Raw genomic sequence first — 21,816 nt, 5'->3', positions numbered from 1 at the left:
GTGGGGTCCCCCAACCCAATGGGGGCCACCAAATTTGGGGTAATCTGGTGGAAGCCAGATGCACAGGCAGTGAAAGAATTCACCCAAGGCAGAACAAGGGAGATAGAAGTTTATTGACAGCAAAGCAGACTGCTGTGAGGCAGGGCTGGGGGTCTGTAGTTAAGGGGAGAAGATGAGAAGGTAATGGAAAGTATGAAATTTTCTTTTTTGGTACCTGTATCCACCCATTGGTCAGCTAGTGCTTATGATTCTTTTCAGATGGGTCTCCTGAAGGGCCTGTTTGTATTCAGCCAGGGAGTTACTGTGGACCTTTCTATCTTACTCAGGTTTCCATTGTTCAAGTTGATTGCCTAAAAGCGGCCTCTACAATATTTTTACTCTAATAGTCAAGCGGAATAGTGGTCAGCTAGGGACTGGGATCAGAAATATCGCATGCACAGACCATTTCTTCTTGAGATACCAACAATGTACTCTTCATTAGTATTGAGATACACTGAACTGACCGTACACATTCTATGCACTTTTCTTCAGGTATTTTACAATAAAAATTTTACAATAAAAATATGTTTTGCACCTATTTTACAATAAAAAATATCTTCAAAAATTATTTTTAAAGGCTGAATTTGAAAGGACTGGAAAAAATTACTCCTCTTCCAGAAAGTTTGGACATACTGTCCATCTAAAGGATGAGCTCGGAGAAAAGGAAGCAAATTTTAAAAGCTGGCAGGTATTAACTTCCGGGGGGGGGGGGAGGCCAAGAAATGAACAACATTTGCAAAACACTAATGTAAGCTTGAATAATAATTTAAACTAAACTCTTTAATGGTAATTGGAAGATAAGAATAAGGAAAGGATTTGTTTGAAGATGTAAGGGATGCTACACCTCGGTTAAAGGAGCTCCCAAGGCTTCGCAGAGAAGGGACCCTCCTGGGATCGGGCCCCTTCATCCCACCTCCAGGTCAATGCTTGTGGGATAAGAGATATCCGCCAGGCCGGGCCAAGGCTCAGACGGGGAGATGGTAAGGACTTGCAGGTCGCTTGGCACTGACTAACAAGACCTTTCTGTTAGCCGTATCCGTCAGATGCCCAGACAGCGAACTCAAGCAGGGAAGAATTAACCCTTCCTTTGAGGTAGTTCTAGGACTCTAAACTACATTTCCCAGGGGCCATCGCGTCCAAGGCTACTTCCGGTAAAGGCCGCATTGGTTTATTGTCCACGTTCCCAGACTTGGACACACATTTGTGGAGGAGCGGCGTGGAGGCCTCGGTGGAGTTTTGCGTTCTAAATGTGGCCTGGAACTCATGGAAGCCCTCTGCCCCGGATGTGAGCAGTTATGAGGGCGACGGTCGTTGCCGAGGCCAAGGCCTGTGAATTGAGATTGTCGGCTCTGGGCTCTGAAAGGCTGTCCAGGCACTGACTACATTTTCCAATGTCCACCATAGCCAAGGCAGCTTCCTGTCCGCGCGCCAACGCTTTCAGGACCGTAGGAAGCATTGCGCCCGAGTGCCCGCGGAACATTCTTGTAGGGACCGCAGGGTCAGGTAAGAGAGTCTAAGACTCAGAAGTGAAATGACCCGTGAGGGGCCAAGGCCACTGGGGAGGACAGTGAACAGTGAGGGACTAATGTTTTTTGAGTCTCAGGCTTTGCCACCAAGAGGGTATGGGAAATAAGGTTGTAGGGAGCTGTGTATGTGTATGTCCGCTCCCGCGCGATTAGGCTGGGATCTGTATATGCTTGTGCGACATTGTAGCGGGAGCGGGATGGAGGGGTAATCGCTTAGGAGCTGTAGGGTTGGGGGCGTGTACGTGTGTGTGTTTGCAAGCGCCCGATGGTGAGGGGAGCTGTAGGTGATTGTCATGACTATTCAGGTGTGACTGTGCTTGTATATGATTGTGACTGCACCACTGTATGCCTGACCGTGTGTGTAAATGTGGTAGCAGCAGTTGCGGAGCCAGAAACAAAGAATATTGCGTTTAGTAACAATTACACTTACTCGTAAATGTGTGGAGAGCAGTTTCTGTGGTGGCCATTAGTTGGGTTGAGTCGGGTAATATAGAATGTGGGGAGAGGAATAGGGGACAGTGTAGAGAACACATCCCAAGAATTTCTCTGTAAATATGAGCAGAGAAATAGAACGTAGGGTGGGGAATGATAATGTTGCAGTATATTGGTGATAATGAGTCACAAGAGAGGGAAAAGTAGAAATACAGGTAAGAATGAGTAAGCAAGGCTTATCTGTGTGGATGTAGTGCAACTGCAAGAATAAAAGAGGGTACTAGTGTTGCAGAGAGTGAGCGGTGAGCTCAGGTTTTCAAAAAACAAGGAGCAATATCCTGTATTTGATAGATGTCAGCAGCAGTGAGGTATATTATGAATAATCTCAGGGCATGAAATTCCAAACTAGAGATTTTTAGGAGGAGAAAAGTCTGAAAGTAAGAAGAACAAGGATGATACCCTCCCCCCCCAAACCCAATGGCAAGAAGCTGCTGGGGTGTGGGGTAGGAGAGGGAGATGTTGAAAAGGCTGCAGAGTCCTTTGGGGAGAGCCAGGTTTCCCTTAGGCCCAAAGGTGAAGAGAATATTCAAAGAAATGCAAGTTGGAGATAGAAGAGGGATTTGTTATTAATTAATTATGAATTCCGGACGGCATACTAAAAAGTGTCAAGATTGGGGAAGGGCTGAAAAGGGGGTACATCCAACTGATTGGGTGGGAGTAGAGTGTCTGAAAAGAGAGATTATTAGGGAATCTAAGGCTTATGATGGACATAAACATGGACACAGGGAATATTGATGCTTATTCTGGATTGGGTTCAAGACTGTTGGAGAGGAAGTGATAGAATAGAAAGAGGTGGATTTTTGAGTATCCATCAGGGAGAGAGGAGCCAAGGACAGAAGCTTTAAAGGTCGTTGGGGTAGTCCAAGTCATCTCTCTGCAAAGATGGGTCCTAATCCCTGGAACCTGTGAATATTTTGCTTTACATGAAGGGCAAAAGGGACTTTGCAAACAAGATTAAGTTAAGGACCTTGAAATGGAGAAATTATCCTAGATTATCCAATTAGGCCCAATGGATTCATAAAGTCAGTAAACCTTTCCCAAGGGTTTAGAGTCAGAGGGAGCTAGAATCAAAGAAGAATGATCAGAGATAACAAAATTGTTGGCTGAAGGAAGGGGGCCAATGTTGGTGGCCTCTAGACTCTGGAACATAAGGAAATAAATAATTCTCCCTTAAAGCATACAGAAAGGAACACAGCCCTGCTGACACCTTGATCTTAGCCCAGTGAAAAACATCTCAGACTTTTACCTAACTGCCTAAGCGTGAGGTAATAAATTTGTATTGTTTTTAGCCATTGTGTTTATGCTAATTTGTTGCTTAGTGACAGAAAACTAATATATTGGTATAGTGTCTTAGCCTTAGTGCTATGGAAGGGGTCTTGAGTACTGTGACAAGAAGGGAACTCAGTCCTTCCTGATAAAGTTGAGGAATTCAGGTAAGGCACATAGGCCCCCTCTTTGCTTGCAATTTCCAGTTTTACTGCATTATGATATATATATTTTTTATTTGATAGACAGAGATCACAAGTAGGCAGAGAGGCAGGCAGAGAGAGAGAGGGGGAAACAGACTCCTACTGAGCAGGGAGCCTGATGCAGGGCTCGCTCTCAGGACCCTGGGATCATGACCTGGGCCAAAGGCATAGGCTCTAACCCACTGAGCCACCCAGGCGCCCCGCATTATGATATTTTTAATGTTGGAATTTAATGAAATTTTCTTTGTGATCTAATATATGGCCAGTCAATAGTATTTGTTTTCCACTTAATTTGTCTTTGCTTGACAAAAATGCATTAAAATACTCTGTGAATGAAGTTTTATCTTACATAACCTGTAGCTTCTGCTTTATTAAAGTTGCTGCTGTTAGTTGATATATATTCATCTTCATCACCATCATTATAATTATTTTTAGAGAGAAGGGGAGGGAGAGGTAAGAGGCAGAAAGCGAACCTTAAGCAGGCTCGATGCCCAACATAGAGCCTGATGCAGGACTCGATCTCACAACCCTGAGATCATGACCTGAGTCCAGATCAAGAGTTGGATGCTTAACCAACTAACCCACCCAGGAGTCCCTAGATAGTCATCATTATTTTTATTGTGAATCGTAGGCTTTGGTATTTTAGCATGCTCAAGATCATAGTCCCTGCTTTTTTTTTTTTTAATAAACAAATTGTTTTCTTTTTTAAATTTCTTTTTTTAAATTTTTAAGTAGGCTCCACACCCAGTATTGAGCCCAGTGGGGGTCTTGAACTCACAACCCTAAGGAGAAGACCTGAGCTGAGATCCAGAGTCAGACACTTAACCAACTCTACCTCCCTGGCGCCATTGCTTTTTTTGTTGTTGTTAGTTTGCATTTGCTTTTTATATTTTCCCCATATTTGTAAAATTAGCTTTTTATCGAAGTTTATCAGATATACAGCCAAGTGACGATACAATCAAAAATTTTCTGAAATTTTCTCTATTCTCTCTTTTAAGGTGGAAATATGTCGTGTAGTAGTTTAGAAAGCACTCTTGTGACTAATACTCCCTAAGCTGTTGCAGCATAGAACTTCTTATATCCATTATACTTGAAGGACAGCTTGGCTGCATATAAAATCTTCGATTCTGTCATTTATTTTCCTATAGGTATACTTGAGAAACTACCTCACTATTTGGGGCTCTGAATTTAGCAGTGGAGAAGTGTTAACAACTAAATTTCCTTTTTCTCATAGGTAACTTGATATTTTTATCTTGATTTCCCATGGGTTTTAGACTAAAATTTTTGGCACTCAGTTCTGAATCATTTTTCCCTGCAGTATACTATCATTATGTAAATTCATGCTTTATCTCAGGAAATTATTTTTAATGTTAAAAATGTAGTTTTTAATATTCCCTTCCTTGATTTGGGTCTGCTTATTTGTAGGTTGGATTATCTCTGACTTTCATGGGGTCTGCTTATTTGTAAGTTGGATTATCTCTGACTTTCATGGTTTTCTTCCAATAATTGTCCTCTCTTTCTTTTTTTTATTTTGTTCTGCTCACTAGTTTCTGTATTCTTTTTTTATGATGAAAAAAAAAAAAAACTGTATTTAGATTTAGCCAGCTGGACTCAGTTTAGATGATCCCAATTTTGTTGGCAACATCCAAGGCATCATAGTCAGGGGCCAGTCGAACATATGCCTTCTTCTCTCCATCAGCCCTGATCAAGGTGTTGACCTTGGCCACATCAATGTTATAGAGCTTCTTCATAGCCTGTTTGATCTGGTGCTTGTTGGCCTTGACATCCACAATGAACACAAGCATGTTGTTGTCTTCTATTTTCTTCATGGCTGACTCAGTAGTCAGGGGGAACTTGATGATGGCATAGTGATCAAGCTTGTTTCTCCTGGGGGCGCTCTTTCGAGGGTATTCGGGCTGCCTTCTGAGACACAGAGTCTTGGGTCGTGGGAACATAGGTGATATGTGGATCTTCTTTTTGTGTGTGACTGTGGATGCCTTTCAGCACCACTTTCTTGGCCTTCAAAGCCTTTGCTTTGGCTTCGGCTTTGGGAGGGGCAGGGGCTTCCCTCTTAACTTTTTTTGGCGCCATCTTCGTAAAAGGGTAGTTTCTGTATTCTTTGTCCATGCACTTTCTGTGGTATTTGTCATACCTTGTGCTTATTTGTTCTTCGTTTCTAAAGTGATTCTGCCTATGTCCTCTTTCACTTTTGTATTTAACGAACTCTCACTTATAGTCTCTCCCTCACTTCTTCCCCATTTCTGAAATCATTATAACATTTGTGCATGTAGTCTTGCCTCAGAGCTGTGATTATATCATAAATTATTTTTTTACTCATACTGGAATGTTGTATAATAATTTTAATCTTCTCTGATGTCTTTAAGGCAGTTTTCTTCATACATAGGGGTATTTTGGCACTCTTTTCAAACGTATCTAACAATATCTTGGGACACAATGGTTCTAATTTTGTTATTTTTTTGGAAGGTGATAGATTATCTCAGAATAGCTATCACTGGTGCTTTCCTTGTGAAAAGGTAGTTTTTAGTTTCTTCTGCTCAAGAGTTCCCTCCTCTGTAACTACAATAAAAAACAATTTCTTTAAAATAGAGTTCCTTGGGGCACCTGGGTGGCTCAGTGGGTTAAGCCGCTGCCTTCAGCTCAGGTCATGATCCCAGGGTCCTGGGATCGAGCCCCACATTGGGCTCTCTGCTCAGTAGGGAGCCTGCTTCCTCCTCTCTCTCTCTGCCTGACTCTCTGCCTACTTGTGATCTCTGTCAAATAAATAAATAAAATCTTAAAAAAAAAAATAAAATAGAGTTCCTCAGGGTACCTGGGTGGCTCAGTTGTTAAGCATCTGGCTTTGGCTCAGGTCATGATCCCAGGGTCTTGGGATTAAGTCCCGTACTGGGGTCCCTACTCAGCAGGAAGCCTGCTTCTCCATCTCCCACTCCCTTTGCTTGTGTTCCCTCTTTTGCTGAGTCAGTCTCTGTCAAATAAATAAAATCTTTTAAAAAATTAAAAAATAATAAAATACAGTTTCTCTACAGAGAAAGGGGAACCCTCTTGCCCTGTTTGTGAGAATGCAAACTGGTGCAGCCATTGTGGAAAACAATATGGAGGTTCCTCAAAAAGTTTAAAACAGAACTACCCTGTGACCCAGCAATTGCAATACTAGGTATTTACCCAAAGGATACAGAAATACAGATTCAAACAGCATTATCAATAATAGCCAAACTATGGAGAGATGCCAAATGTCCATCACCCAATGAATGGATAAAGAAGATGTGATATGTTTATATATACAAAGGAATATTATTCAGCCATCATAAAGCATGAAATCTTCCATTTGCAATAACATGGATGGAGCTAGAGTGTATTACGTTAAGTGAAATAAGTCAGAGAAAGACAAATACTCCTATGATTTCACTTATAGGTAGAATTTAAGAAAGAAAACAGATGAATATATGGGAAGGGGAAATGAAAAAAAGGAGAGAGTAAAACAAGCTATAAAAAACTTAATGATAAAGAACAAACTAAGGGTTGACAGAGGGAGGTAGGGGAGGGATGGGCTAGATGGGTGATGGGTATTAAGGAAGGCACTTGTTATGATGAGCACTGGGTATTGTATATAAGTGATGAATCACCGACTTCTATTCCAGAAGCCAATATTGCACTGTATGTTAACTACCTAAAATTTAAATGAAAAATAAATAAATAAAATATGGTTCCTTTGAACAGCCAGGTTTTCTTTGTTGTTCAGAACATAACCTGGTTCAGAAGGACTCCTACTATCACTTCTGAGTTCCCCAGTGTCTTCTCTGCTGCAGTTAAAGAATATAGCCAGGGGTGCCTAGCTGGCACAGTGGGAAGAGCATGTGACTCTTGATCTTGGGGTTGTGAGAGTTTGAGTCCCATGTTGAGTATTGAGTTCACTTTTTATTTTTTATTTTTTTTATTTTTTAGTTCACTTTTTAAAAAAAATTTTTAAAAAAGAATACAGCTAGGATCCTAATTTACTTGATGAGGCCGGTATTACCCAGATACCAAAACCAGACAAAGCATGTCTCATAAGAATTTGAGTGCAATAAATCTCAACAAAATATTAGTAAGCCAAATCCAGCAACATATAAAATGAATTATACAGCATGACCAAGTAGAATATATCCCAGGAATGTAAGGTTGTCTGAATATCCAAAAATCAGGATATATCATATCAATAGAATAAAAAACAAATATCACATGGTTATTTTAATAGATACAGAAAAAGCATCTGACAAGAGCCAATGCCTTCGTTTATGCTAAATGAGAGACACTAATCACAGTAAGTTCACATATTGTATGATTCCATTCATATGGAAGTCCAGAATAGGGAAATCTATAGAGATAGAAAGTGAATTAGTGGTTACTTAGGACCGAGAAAAAAAGGGAGGGAGAATGAGTCACTTGGGTTTTGGTTTGGGCCAGGATTTCTGTAGACTCACTTTGATCTTTTTTCAGGGAGAAAATGGCATTCTTAGTCCCTTTGAAAGCTCTTGAGGAAAACCTGACCTCTCATGATTCCTTCCTTCTAGCTCTGCTTTCTCAGGACTCTACTTCACCAGGAGAGGAGTCTAGAAGACTGATTGATTCTTGGAATTTTAAGTCATCATGGCCCATGTGAGTTGGAATTGCCTCTCGCCAAAATTATAATCATTTATATCACATTGGATGAATACTTTTATTTTTTATCCTTAAGTTGCTTACTTGAGTCACTATTCATTGTGGTAAGTGATATTCGTGAAACAGTCCACTGCCTTCCCTAGGTGTCCCTCTTCTCTCCAGCATGGCATTCAGCACCTCCTGTGTCCCAATACTTTGGCAGAGCACTGAATGAGGAGAAATGTTTTCCCTTAGAAGAAATAGTAGAGACTATCTTTTCAAACCTGTGGGTTAACAAGGTGGAACTGATACACTACAAAGGGATACACTACATGAAAGCTTTTATTTATTCTTTAGGATGGGGTGTTTCAATTAGTAGAGGTGAGAGTTGGTGTTGGTTGGTATTCATTTTATTCATTGGCACTTTATCATGCTTTTAAATAGAGGATTGATGAAAGGTTAAGTTCAGAGCCATCTGGGATCTTGCCAGGAAATCAATGAGAGGTTAATATTATTATTATTTTTTATTTAGTTACTTGACAGAGATCACAAGCAGGCAGAGAGGCAGGCAGAGAGAGAGGGGGAAGCAGGCCCCCCGCCAAGCAGAGAGCCCAGTGCAGGGCTTGATCCAGGACCCTGAGATCACGACCCAAGCCAATTGCAGAGGCTTAACCCACTGAGCCACCCAGGCGCCCCTAGAGAGATTAATATTATTAATAAGACATGTGCTGATTGTCAGCTACTTATCCTAGAACCCAGTGATTTTATACAGTCCCACAGAAAATGGTATTCAGTTAAGAAGTGTGTCTTCTAAGAATTCTTTCAACTTCAGCTAACAGAAAATTCAACTAAAAGTAGCCTAAGGGGGGACGCCTGGGTGGCTCAGTTGGTTAAGCAGCTGCCTTCGGCTCAGGTCATGATCCCAACATCCTGGGATAAATAAATAAAAAATCTTAAAAAAAAAAAAAAAAGTAGCCTAAGGGGGGAAGCATTTATCACCTAATAAATCTAGAGTTAGTCATGTAAGCCTGGCATGGCGTCCCAGCGGTATCAACAAAGAACTCTTAATTCTGGACTGCCATCCTGTTGTCTGGTGCTTGTCACTGGAAGGTCATAAGGATATTGTGACTGAACAACTGGAGACTGTAAGAGCATATAGGCACTCAGCTTCAGTCACACTAATTTCCATGTCATTTCTCCCATATGACAGGCAGCCAACTTCAGTTTTCGCTCAGTGAGTATACTTCCTACAGTGCCCTTTTCATTTCTTCCCCCTTATGTCTAAAAGATTTTAAAATTTCACCATGATGCTTGTGTTGTTTGTTTCAGCAGTTGATGATGTTCAGGGATGTGGCCATAGACTTCTCTCAGGAGGAGTGGGAGTGTCTGGACTTGGAACAGAGACATTTGTACAGAGATGTGATGTTGGAGAACTACAGTAACATGATCTCACTGGGTAAGATTCAGAACCTGACCCCAGAAATGTCTGATTTCTACATTGTGGATTTTTGAATTGTCTTTCAAGGATCTAAGGGAATTTCTGATTTCCTTCTGGGAAAATGGTTTATGTTTTATAAATTTGGTAATAGTCATCAATGGGAACCTCCATCTTCTCCATCCTTTAGAAATACTTCATGCCTTTTTTTTGCTGTTCCTATAATTGTCTGTCTTCCTTCATAACTGAGGGACTAGATGCAAATTTTGAAATCTTTACCTCATGGTTATTTCCTATTTCTTATCTCCGATCAGGACTTTGCATTTATCAGCCGGATGTGTTCTCTTTACTGGAGAAGGGGAAAGAGCCCTGGATGGTTTCTAAGGATGAGACAGGAGGACCTTGCCCAGGTAAGTGAGGGCTGAGCTATCACAGGGAAATCATCACTGTAGATAAGAGCCCAGATGTTTAGTGAGGCAGCAGCATCTCTGAAATATTGGCCTCGAGTCTCCTCTAGGGATTAAAAACCTGTGGATAACAATCTGAGACCTAGAGTCAAAAGTAACCTCTTCACCATGCATGTCCAAATGGCCCTTCTCTTCACCTCCAAATACCACTCCAATTCAGTGCTCTTCAGTTTCTTTCCCTCATGTTATAAAAAGGTAAGTGTCATTCTTTTTCTCCAGTAGTCAGTTTATCAGTGCTTTGACACAGTCTTTCTCTCTTTTTTTCATTTAGATATTTGTAAATTTCTTCATTTAGATATTTATAAATTTCTCCCTAAAAAAAAAAAATTGACCCTGTTTTTATTTTACTTACTATATCTTAAATTTTTCTTATTTTGCCTAAATTCTCCCTTGCTTCTGCATTTCCTGCACTCACCAATTTGTTCTTTTAACCAACATTTATCGATTTTCCAATTTCATTTTGGGATCAGAAGGGTTAACAAAGAGTATATAATCTATTAAGAAACTTGTATTCTCGGGGCGCCTGGGTGGCTCAGTGGGTTAAGCCGCTGCCTTCGGCTCGGGTCATGATCTCAGAGTCCTGGGATCGAGTCCCACATCGGGCTCTCTGCTCGGCAGGGAGCCTGCTTCCCTCTCTCTCTCTGCCTGCCTCTCCATCTACTTGTGATCTCTCTCTGTCAGATAAATAAATAAAAAATCTTTAAAAAAAAAAAAAAAAAGAAAAGAAACTTGTATTCTCTTCTGTGACTGGAACATGCCCATAAATTTTGGCAGAATAGGCTCTACATTAAGAGAGGGCCTGATAGCCTGCTTAGTTGAAAATCAGGATAATGGGTGAAAATGGCTTCTGGCTACAGTGAATAGTAAGCAGCAGAAGAGAGTTGAAGGCTAATGGAGGACAACAAAGAGAGTACAATGTCATAAAAGACAAGTCCTGGCTGTCAAAAGGAAATAAGGCACATATTTGGCAAGTTGAGGCTAATTGATGAATTTTCTATTATGGGCAGGACTCATATTGAAATAACATACTTTTTTTTTTCCCCCACAGTATTTGTTAATTGTTTATTTAGGAGGGGTTTTTATTATTTGAAATATCAAGGAAAGAAAAATTTTATTTCCTAATTGGAATCATGTTTTTAAATTCCAGAGGTTATATTTGTGTTTTAAAATCGTTCCTTTTCGGGGCACCTGCGTGGCTCAGTTGGTTAAGCAACTGCCTTCAGCTCAGGTCACAATCCTGGAGTCCCAGGATCGAGTCCCGCATCAGGCTCCCAGCTCTATGGGGAGTCTGCTTCCCTCTCTGACCTTCTCGCCTCTCATGTTCTCTCTCAAGTAAATAAATAAAATCTTAAAATAAATAAATAAAATCGTTCTTTTTCTGAACTACCAATACCTGAAACAACTTGAATGAATCTCCAGGATATTGTGCTGAATGAAAAATGCCAAAGGTCACATGCTAAATGAATCCATTTATAGAACATTTTGGAAATCACTAAATTATAGAGATTGAAAATATATTATATATATATATACACATACACACATGTGTGTATGTTATATATACATAATATATATACAAATGTGTATATATGTATATTACATAACGTGTATATAATAGACTATATTATAGACTACATTATATCTATAATGTCTGTTACATAGTATGTAGTATGTTATATACATAACATGTGTATATAACAGACTACATTATATATATAATGTGTATATATAGTGTAGTCTGTTATATACACATGTTATGTTATATACACATATATATACAATATATACATATATATACATACATATGTATACAATATACATATACATATATATGTACACAATATATACATATATATGCAGACTACATTATATATATATAATGTAGTCTGTTTGCATTCATATTATCTGGTTATTTATTTATTTAATTTTGTGCCAGATAATGTTTGTAAAACGCTGTGGTAAAACTGGTAAAACTATTGCCTAGGGTACCTTCCTTCATAGAGGATTATTTGCTTCTACCAGGTACCTGAAGGCATTAACATTTTGGTTGCTTTCTCAAGCCATCACCCTCCTGAGTCACTGAGATAGTTTGAAACTGAGCTCTAGTTCCTGTATAGGTGTACCTCTGTTTTACCCATATTCCTTGATTATAGCCCTTCCATTGTATCTAAACATGATGAATGTTTAGGACTCCCCTGTTGACAGACCCTGGATACTAATCTCTGTCTTCTCAGCCCTAAGATAAGGTCTGTCAGTCTCTAAGCCAAATGCTAGTATCAGTACAATATGAATAGTAAAAATTGTCTGAGCCTTTCAGTATGTTCAAATAATAGTAGTTGTAGTATTTTCTTGTTTAATTCATCTAAAATATTCTACCAGTAAGTTTGATATCCCATACAGATTTGGTAGAGAATTTATAACATAACCACATGACAATTTCATTGGATCTGGCACATATCAAAAATGAGTCACAGGGGTACCTGGGTGGCCCAGTGGCTTAAGCCTCTGCCTTAGGCTCAGGTCGTGATCCCAGGGTCCTGGGATGGAGCCCCACATCAGGCTCTCTGCTCAGCAGGGAGCCTGCTTCCCCCAAACCCCCACCCTCTCTGCCTGTCTCTCTGCCTACTTGTGATCTCTGTCTGTCAAATAAATAACTAAATAAATCTTTTAAAAAGAAAGTGAGTTACAGAGTGGTCCTACTTATTCCTAGCTCATGCCAGACTCTTTGCCCTTGGCAACTTCTCAAACTATTTTCTTTTGAACTATCACCCATAATTATGTCCTTTAATCTAAAGGCAACATACCTGTGTTACTGAATTCCTACTCTCTGTTAACTCTAGACTAGATTACTTCCCACTACACCTGATATTCTGTTTCCCAACATTACAGTTCTTTTTTTTTTTTAAATTTTATTTATTTATTTGACAGTAGTCACAAGTAGGCAGAGAGGCAAGCAGAGAGAAAGGGGGAAGCGGGCTCCCGCTGAGCAGAGAGCCTGATGCGGGGCTTGATCCCTGGACCCTGGGATCATGACCTGAGCCGAAGGCAGAGGCTTCAACTCACTGAGCCACCCGGGTGCCCCTACAGTTTTTAAGCTCAGAATTATATAAAACATTCATCATAATAGCTTCCATAGTACTTGAAAATTTGTAGATACTTTATAATATTTTCAGTGGCCTTGCATAGAAGGGAAAGGAAGAAGAGACCTAGGGAAGGGCTTGAAAGCATAAAGCAGAATGGATGAACAATACAACTATTCTTAAGACAAAAGCAACTTGGTGGAGTTGTAACAGTTGAACTTGGCTATGTGCTGTGGCGGAAATAAGCAGGGTGAAGTCTTTGCTTGTACAAAGGCAAATTGAAAAATGATTAAGTAGGCATGATTACATTTCTGTATATTTGTCTTTGAGTTAGTTTAGATATACTTTTGATTCCTCCTATCTGTACAGAAAGTAATACGGAAGCAGTATATGCATTCATTTCAGTAAAGATGGAAGTGACATTAATCATATGATTAAATGATCCCAATTGTGCTTCCCAGTACCTGGTTTTTGTAAGATCCTTTATTCTATCGTAAATTCCTCCCATTTCTTTTCTTCTTCTTCTTTTTTTTTTGGTCTTATATTTTTTACATAATTATTTTTTTAATACCGAACATACGCTAAGGGTTGATTTCATACTGAGTGAAACAGTCTTATCCTTACATTGGCATTCCATGACTGGGTGGTACTTTAATAATCATGTTTTTAGTTGAACTACTCAGATGAATTTCAGTAAGACAGAGTTTTTATATATCTAATAACCCCCTCAACTTTTATTAGTTCTCTTAAATTTCTATTTATTTTTTGCCCCTTTTTCACATTACCCAGAATTTGAGAATCTCTTAAGTCATTCACTTCTTGTATGCCTTATGTATTTTAGGATTTACTTTTTATAACTACATTGGACATTTTTGTTTTTGAACAGTAAAACAGTATGAATTTATTTTCTTATCTTTCAGACATGCAGACCAGATGTCAGAGCAAGAAGTTATCACCAAAAACTGTCACTTTTGAGAGAGAATTGACTCAATTGGAAATTTATAAAAAATACAGCCTTGACTATTTATGTTTTAGGGGTGATTGGGAAAGCAAAGATCAGTCTGAAACACAACAGGAAAATCAAGAAGAATATTTAAAGCAGGTTATACTCACCAATGAAAAAACGTCCACTTTTAAACATCACACAGCTTTTAATGTACATCACAAACAGAATACAGGAAAGAAACTGAATGAATTTAAAGAATGTGGGAAAGCCTTTCCTTCTGACTCAGACTGTACTCAACATCAAGTAATTCAAACTAAGGAGAAATTTTGTGAAGATAAGGAATATGATAAAACCTTTCTTTCTGACTCAGAATTTACTCAATATCAGACAGTTCATGCTGCTAAGAAAACATATGAATGTAAAGAATGTGGGAAGGCGTTTAGTTTGCGTTCAAGTCTTACTGGTCATAGGAGGATTCATACTGGTGAAAAACCTTTTAAGTGTAAGGAATGTGGGAAGGCCTTTAGATTTCATTCTCAACTTAGTGTCCATAAGCGTATTCATACTGGCGAGAAGTCTTATGAATGTAGGGAATGTGGGAAGGCCTTTAGTTGTGGCTCAGACCTTACACGACATCAGAGAATTCATACTGGTGAAAAACCCTATGAATGTAATGAATGTAGGAAGGCATTTAGTCAGCGATCACATCTTACTAAACATCAGAGAATTCACACTGGTGAAAAGCCTTATGAATGTAAGGAGTGTGGAAAAGCTTTTACTCGTGGCTCACACCTGACTCAACATCAGAGAACTCATACTAGTGAGAAATCTCATGAATGTAAGGAATGTGGAAAAGCCTTTATTCGTGGTTCAAATCTTGCTCAACATCAGAATGTTCATGTAGGCAGGAAACCCTATGAATGTGAGAAATGTGGAAAAGCCTATATCTGGAGTTCACACCTTGCTCGACATCAACGAATTCATACTGGTAGGAAACCTTATGAATGTAAGCAATGTGGGAAGACATTTATTTGGGCCTCATATCTTGCTCAACATGAGAAAATTCATAATGAGAGGAAACTCTATGAATGTAAGGAATGTAGAAAGACCTTCCTTCATGGCTCAGAGTTTAATCGACATCAAAAAATTCATACTGGTGAGAGAAACTATGAATGTAAGGAATGTGGAAAGACCTTTTTTCGTGGCTCAGAACTTAATCGACATCAGAAAATCCATACTGGAAAGAGACCATATGAATGTGAAGAATGTGGAAAAGCCTTTCTCTGGGGATCACAACTTACTCGACATCAGAGAATACATACTGGTGAGGAACCTTATGTATGTAAAGAATGTGGGAAATCTTTTATCTGGGGTTCACAACTTACAAGACATAAGAAAATTCATACTGACACAGAATCCTATGAATGTAAGGAAAGTAAACAGATCTTTGGTCACCATCCATATTTTACTGAACAGAAAATTCACAATGGTGATAATCTCTATCAATGGAAAGACTATGGGAACACCTTTAGTCAGGACTCAGACTTTGCTCAACACCAGGATATTTACACTTTTGAGAAATCCTATGAATATAAAAATTTTGAGACATCATTTTCTCCAAGCTCTCACTTTATTTCACTCTTATAAAATCTTATGATATAAAAATATAAGAAAGTCTTTATTCATGACTCATTACTTGATGTCCAATAATTGCTTCTTTTGAGAAACCCCACAAGTGTAAGTAATACTGAAAAACTCTGTCAGAGTACACAACACACTCAACAGCAGAGAATTCATAATGCAATCTGTATTAATACAGGAAAGCATTTACTGAATGGTTTTCCATTTGGAATATCAGAGTAAAACCCTATGAATAAGATGACACTGTGAATCTCTTCTGAATCATTTTTAAAACATTCTCCACATCATTGATATTATTCTGCATAGAATTTAAATCTAACTCACATAGGGCAACCTTCCATCACTATTTAAATCTTGTTACACTTCCACAAAATTATACCAAAGGTGAATTTCTGTTATGTAATTAATCTTGGAAAGCCTTGACTATGTCATTCAACTTCTTTGGTATGCCTTAGTTCCAACACATCTTATCTGTATTTTTTGGAAAGTAACTCAAATCTGTGTCTGTTTGCTTATTTATTTGATTATAAGGGTTAAATGAGCCTGACTACTTAAATGACATCATGACCATCATTAATTTTAGTATTAGACCATTTCTATGAGAAAGACCTTGACAGTATAATGAATATAAACAAATATGCCAATAAGATACATGTCTTATGGAATGGTAGGATAAGTCTGAAGAAAAACCAGTAAAATAGAATGAAGGGGAAAAAGCTTTGAATCAGTATTCGTTTGCTGCACCAAAAAATCCATACTAGAAAGCCTTATTGTTTTAATAAAACTGGGGTTGTCGAATGCTCAGAAATGTTTTTTGTTTTGTTTTTAAAGGCATTTGGGGGACTCCTGGGTGGCTCAGTCGGTTAAGCTGCTGCCTTCAGCTCAGGTCATGATCCCAGGGTCCTGGGATCAAGTCCCGCATCGGGCTCCTTGCTCAGCAGGGAGCCTGCTTCCCCCTCTCTCTCTGCCTGCCTCTCTGCCTGCTTGTGCACTCTCTATCTCTCTGACAAACAAATAAATAAATATTTATAAAAAAAATAAAGGCATTTGGAAGTGATCTGTCTCTAACAAATTTCTAAAGCCAAATGTCCTATTCATTTTATCACCACAATTAAGATTTAGAAATTAGAAAATGGCCAAATGAATTCCGACCTCTTGGAAATGGATTACTACATATATAAATAATTATCAAAGTAATAAGCAAATCAAAAGTGAAATTACAGGCTATTGTGAATGATAATGAATCTCATATATCAAATCCTATGAACATGATCATGGCAGTTCTCAATGGCAATTACTCTGTATATATAACTAAAACAATTAAGGGCAGTTTACTCCTTGTCACCACTATATCTCCGGCACTTACGACAGTGCCTGTCATGTTGTGGAGTCCAAATATTTGTCAAATAATGATTACTGAGGTAAACAAGCTAGTGCCCCAATGGGCATTTGAATTAATGGAAAGTTTTGATGAAAATAAAGCAAAAATCATAGAATAAAGAACAATAAAAAGTAGGGTTTTTTTTTTTTTTAATTTTAAGTTAAAATGTTTCTTTGAAGAAAACTATTATTACTAGGCTTTGGCAATGCCTTCACATTATGATAAGAAAGGAAAATTCTGATAAGTGTTTTAGAGGATATTTTTCATGGTCATATAAATATATATAAACCTTATGAGACCCAACTTTTAAATAGAGTATGGTTTGTTTTCTAGGAAAACACTTTAAATGATTAAATTTTAAGAGTAACTGAAAGGGGCAAAAAAAACATAGTAATTGGAAAAAATGATCTTTAATAATCTTCAAAAATCATGTAAGAACATTGTACAGATAATTGTACAGGCTACCCCCTGAAAGACAGAAAATCCTTTGGAAAAATTCTGAGCAGATGCTAAAAGATGAACAATATTCTGATAATAAAATTAGATGTGGAGTAGCCCTTGAAAAACAAATCCCAAAATAATTTCACTCGTGAACATACATAGAAAAAACCTAACACAGTAGTCATATGATATTTACCAAGAATGTTTAAACTCTGATATGGATGGGTGATAATTCTGTAGTTTACACAAAACTGAAAGATAGCAATGATGAAGATGTACCCTTATCAGTTCAGTACTTAATTTATTCTAAGAGTATCTTCTTGGTACCTTTTAGTATTACATAAGTTAAAGAATGTTGAGCTTATATACATGTATTTAGCACATTTATAATTCAGTTCTTTAACAGTAACTAAATAGGGAACAGTAATTCCCTCCAAAATTATTGTCTTCTGTGGAATTTCTCAACTCACATGGTAAAAATGAAAATTTTTTGTTAAATTACTTTGTAATAAACCAGCCATTTTCATTCATGCTGACTATTTTTTTAAGGTGATGAATACATTGAGAAAAATAACTTTTTGGACAGCCATATACAGTAAATGTGGGGCTTTCCTTTTTCCTTTCACCTTAACTTCTGTGTTGAGTTTAGTATCTGTGTACATATCAGGTACTCCTGTCTCCATTGTGAATTCCTGGATCTCCCTGAATGCTGCAGGTACATGTTTCTTGAACCCCTTTCCATTGGTATGTTTGTGAAGTTTGATAGTGTCTTCTCTAGTCTACCTTAGAGATGACAGAACATTCCTTAGTTTTTCCCTAACCACCTTTCTTTGCAGTAACCATTCTGCTAGAATCATTTTGGGAAAGAATTTTTAATAATTACTATTTGCACAGTTGGATAAAATTTATGGGAAAGAAAATTAAATAGATTTATCCCTGGCAGTGTAACATGAGATGAACTCCCAACAAATCAAGATATCTAAATGTAAAAAATATTTTTTAAAAAAAGAAACTTTATTAGCACTATATAGGTAAATTCCTTTATAGCCCCAGAATGGAGTTATCAACAATTATTATGACTCAAAAATCCAGGAGAGGGGCACCTGGGTAGCTCAGTCCTTAAGTGTCTGCCTTCATCTCAGGTCATGATCCCAGGGTTCTGGGATCAAGCCCTGCATCAGGCTCCCTGATCAGCAGGAAGCCTGCGTCTCCCTCTCCCAATTCCCCTGCTTTGTGTTCCCTGTCTTGCTGTCTCTCTCTATGTGTCAAATAAATAAAGCTTTCTTTTTTAAAATAAATCCAGGAAAAATAAAGAAGGAAAAAGTAATTTTATAGGACTAAATGTTAAAGGAGAATGACAAAATGGAGATATTTGCAACTATATCACAGACTAATATTCCTAAAGACTCTAAAAAGTGAGATAAGAATGCAAGTTAACACACACTGAGATACCACTTCATCCCACTCAGATGGGCAAAAATAAAAAAAGTGTATTAATATACTCCTTTGACAAGACTGGAAAAACAAGGACTCTCAAATTGCTGGTGAAAATGGGAAAAAGTACAATTCATATAGGAGGGAATCAAGTAATGTCCACGTGTAGTCTCATGCATTTATCATAAGACCAGCACCCTTGCTTCTATCCCAAATATACACTGGTAAAATTACAAAATGTGGTATACACAAAGGAATTTTTAAAAAACACTATTTGTGGGGAGCCTGGATGGCTCAGTGGGTTAAGCCTCTGCCTTCGGCTCAAGTCATGATCCCAGGGTCCTGGGATCAAGCCCCACATCAGGATCCCTGCTCAACCTGCTTCTGCCTCCTCTCTGCCTACTTCTGCCTACTTGTGATTTCTCTCTCTGTCAAATAAATAAATTTTTTTAAAAATCCTTATAAAATAAAAAAAAAAAACCACTTTGTAAATGCAGCAAACTGGAAACAACCCAGATGATCAGCAATAGACTGGCTGAATTAATTATATGAATATACAGTGGGATATTGTGTACCTCTGTTCTAGGGAGTGATCTTCAGGATATGTTAAATGAAAAATAGGTAAGTTCAGAATTATATGTATATTATGCTAATATTTGTGAAAGAAGAGAGGAATAGAGTATATGTCTGTACTTTCAACAAGAAATCTCAAGATGAAACAACAGTTCGGAGAGGGCAAGGATGAAAGATAGTTATCTTTGGTTATACCTTGATTTCTATTTTGACTTCAGACCCATGTAGATATTTTATTTTTAAAATTAAGTCAGGGGCAGTTGGCTCAGTTGGGTTAAGTGTCCCACTCTTGATGTCAGCTCAGGTCATGATCTCAGGGTTATGAGATCATGCCCTGTGTCAGGCTCCACACTCAGTGGGGAGTCTGCTTGAGATTCTCTCTCTGCCCTTACCACCACCCTCCCCCAACTCATGCACTCTTCCTCTCTAAAATAAAATCTTTTTTAAAAAATGAAGTCAAAGGGAAATAGAAAACCTATATATCAAAAACAAAGAATTTGATTCCACATAATGTTATAGCCTTTCCTAGTCTTGTTAATAGTAATATTGGTATTTTAGGTGAGTCCAAAATTAATTACATAACTTAATTTCATGAGGAATTTTTTTTTCGAAAGAAAAACATAAAGAAGTAAAATAACCTTAATTTTTCATTTGAATCGGAAGTATGTATTTCTTACCTCTGTCTGCCAAAGGATTCAAAAGCTTTCATGACACAGAAGCAGTGAGCTCCCCAACTATCCAGACTGTAGTTTTCAAATTCTGTTTTCTATTGAAAAAAAAAAAGAAGAAGAAAAAGCAAGGGCTCCTTGAAGAAATGATGTAAGATAGGTCAAGGGTAGGAAATGTATATATGGTTACCATAAAATATCTTATTGTGCCTAAAAGCAACAAAGCTATCAAAGACCATAGGATCATCAACCAAAAGGAACTGACCAAAAACAGGATAATTTAAGCATCAAAAACTATTGCACTGGATTGAAACCATGATTGTAGGTAAACCTTCCTAAATTCAAAATGAAAAAATGTGGTAGATCCCTTTATGGGGTTTGCCAGAGTAGTAGTTCATTCTGAAATTTCAATAAGACACAGAGCCAAGCATTTATCATGATTATTCTGTATAGACTATAATCAAATAGAGGAAATTTTATTATAAAATAATTAGCTAATATATTCAGAAAGAATGACAGACTTAGAAAGTTAAATTTGGCATCCTTTAATAAAATAATGGATTTAGCAACAATCCATAATAAATGGGTGACTGGGAATTTCAGAAGGTAACAATCAGGTTGACAACACCTTAACTAGTTGGCCAATCTTAGCAAAAGTAAATTAGAACAATATGGTATTAATATGCCTCCTAATATGATGCCATAGAAAGTAGAAAGTACTACTTAAGATATATTTCCCAACATTGAACCTGAATTACTTTAGCCTCTTGATCTAATTGTCAGTTGATAGGAAATAAAATGAATTTAAAAACCCTTTAAGTGGTATAGTGAAGATCACAATTGGCCAAATCAGAATGTGGAAAATTCTACAGGACAAATAACTAAATTTCTTCAATAAATTAGCGTGATTGTAAGCAGGGAAAGAAATGAAGAATTTACATAGTTCAAACATAACAACCAGATTCTAAGTGTGGAATGTTCTTGGGTCCAGCCTTGAACAGATAACTGAATAGATATTTTAAGGAAGTCATGAAAAATTGAACATGGATTGGGTATTAGATATTAAGTAATTTTGTTCATGTGGTTGGATGTGGTAAAGAGAGTGAAGTTATTTCAAATGGAGATCTTTATTTGCCAGACATATTAAAGGGTTTGTGAGTGAAATGATATGATTTGCATTTAGATACTCCAGAAAAAATTAGGGGATGTAGTAAAGGAAGAAGAAGAAGGAGGGGAGGGAAGGACGGGGGAGGAGGGGGAATGGGAGGGGGAGGAGGAGAAGAAGGGCAGCGAAGTATGAATATTTGTCTATACTCTTTTCTTTTAGTGCATGTTTTAAATTGTTCACAATTTAAAAAAAAAACAATTTTTAAATAACTACCCTCTCCCAAAAGGGAATATGCATAGTCATTACAGTGGTGATTCCTCTTCTCTAGTCATAGTTCCTCTCTAGTTTAAACTACAATATATATATTTTTTTTTAATAAATTTTATTTTTTTATTTTTTAAACATATATTTTTATCCCCAGGGGTACAGGTCTGTGAATCGCCAGGTTTACACATTTCACAGCACTCACCATAGCACA

General features: G+C 37.7%; 1 protein-coding gene across 2 annotated transcripts; it reads left to right on the top strand.

Annotated features, from left to right (window-relative positions):
• The first annotated feature begins 1,124 nt into the window (after window positions 1-1,124).
• Window positions 1,125-16,448, top strand: ZNF790 (zinc finger protein 790). 2 transcript variants are annotated; one of them, XM_032842087.1, is made up of 5 exons: window positions 1,125-1,542; window positions 8,098-8,182; window positions 9,497-9,620; window positions 9,914-10,009; window positions 14,067-16,448. In XM_032842087.1, the coding sequence occupies exons 2-5, from the start codon at window positions 8,174-8,176 to the stop codon at window positions 15,737-15,739; spliced, it is 1,902 nt and encodes a 633-aa protein (XP_032697978.1). In that variant the 5' UTR covers window positions 1,125-1,542; window positions 8,098-8,173; the 3' UTR covers window positions 15,740-16,448. The 2 variants fall into 2 exon arrangements, with proteins under 2 accessions (XP_032697978.1, XP_032697977.1); XM_032842086.1 differs by having other exon boundaries at window positions 9,494-9,620.
• The last annotated feature ends 5,368 nt before the right edge of the window (window positions 16,449-21,816 follow it).

The sequence above is a fragment of the Lontra canadensis genome, unplaced genomic scaffold (genome assembly GCF_010015895.1).
Source record: "Lontra canadensis isolate GAN:19392208 unplaced genomic scaffold, GSC_riverotter_1.0 scaffold125, whole genome shotgun sequence".
Classification (NCBI taxonomy): Eukaryota; Metazoa; Chordata; class Mammalia; order Carnivora; family Mustelidae; genus Lontra; species Lontra canadensis.
The sequence above is the reverse complement of the archived record's forward strand: the minus strand, read 5'-3'. Positions and strand labels throughout refer to the sequence as shown.

Bases quoted from the DNA above. Each gene is read 5' to 3' on its own strand.
- ZNF790 (XM_032842086.1), top strand. The intron at 9,621-9,913 runs GTAAGATTCAGA...ATCTCCGATCAG, and splicing joins CAGTAACATGATCTCACTGG to GACTTTGCATTTATCAGCCG. The intron at 10,010-14,066 runs GTAAGTGAGGGC...CTTATCTTTCAG, and splicing joins GACAGGAGGACCTTGCCCAG to ACATGCAGACCAGATGTCAG.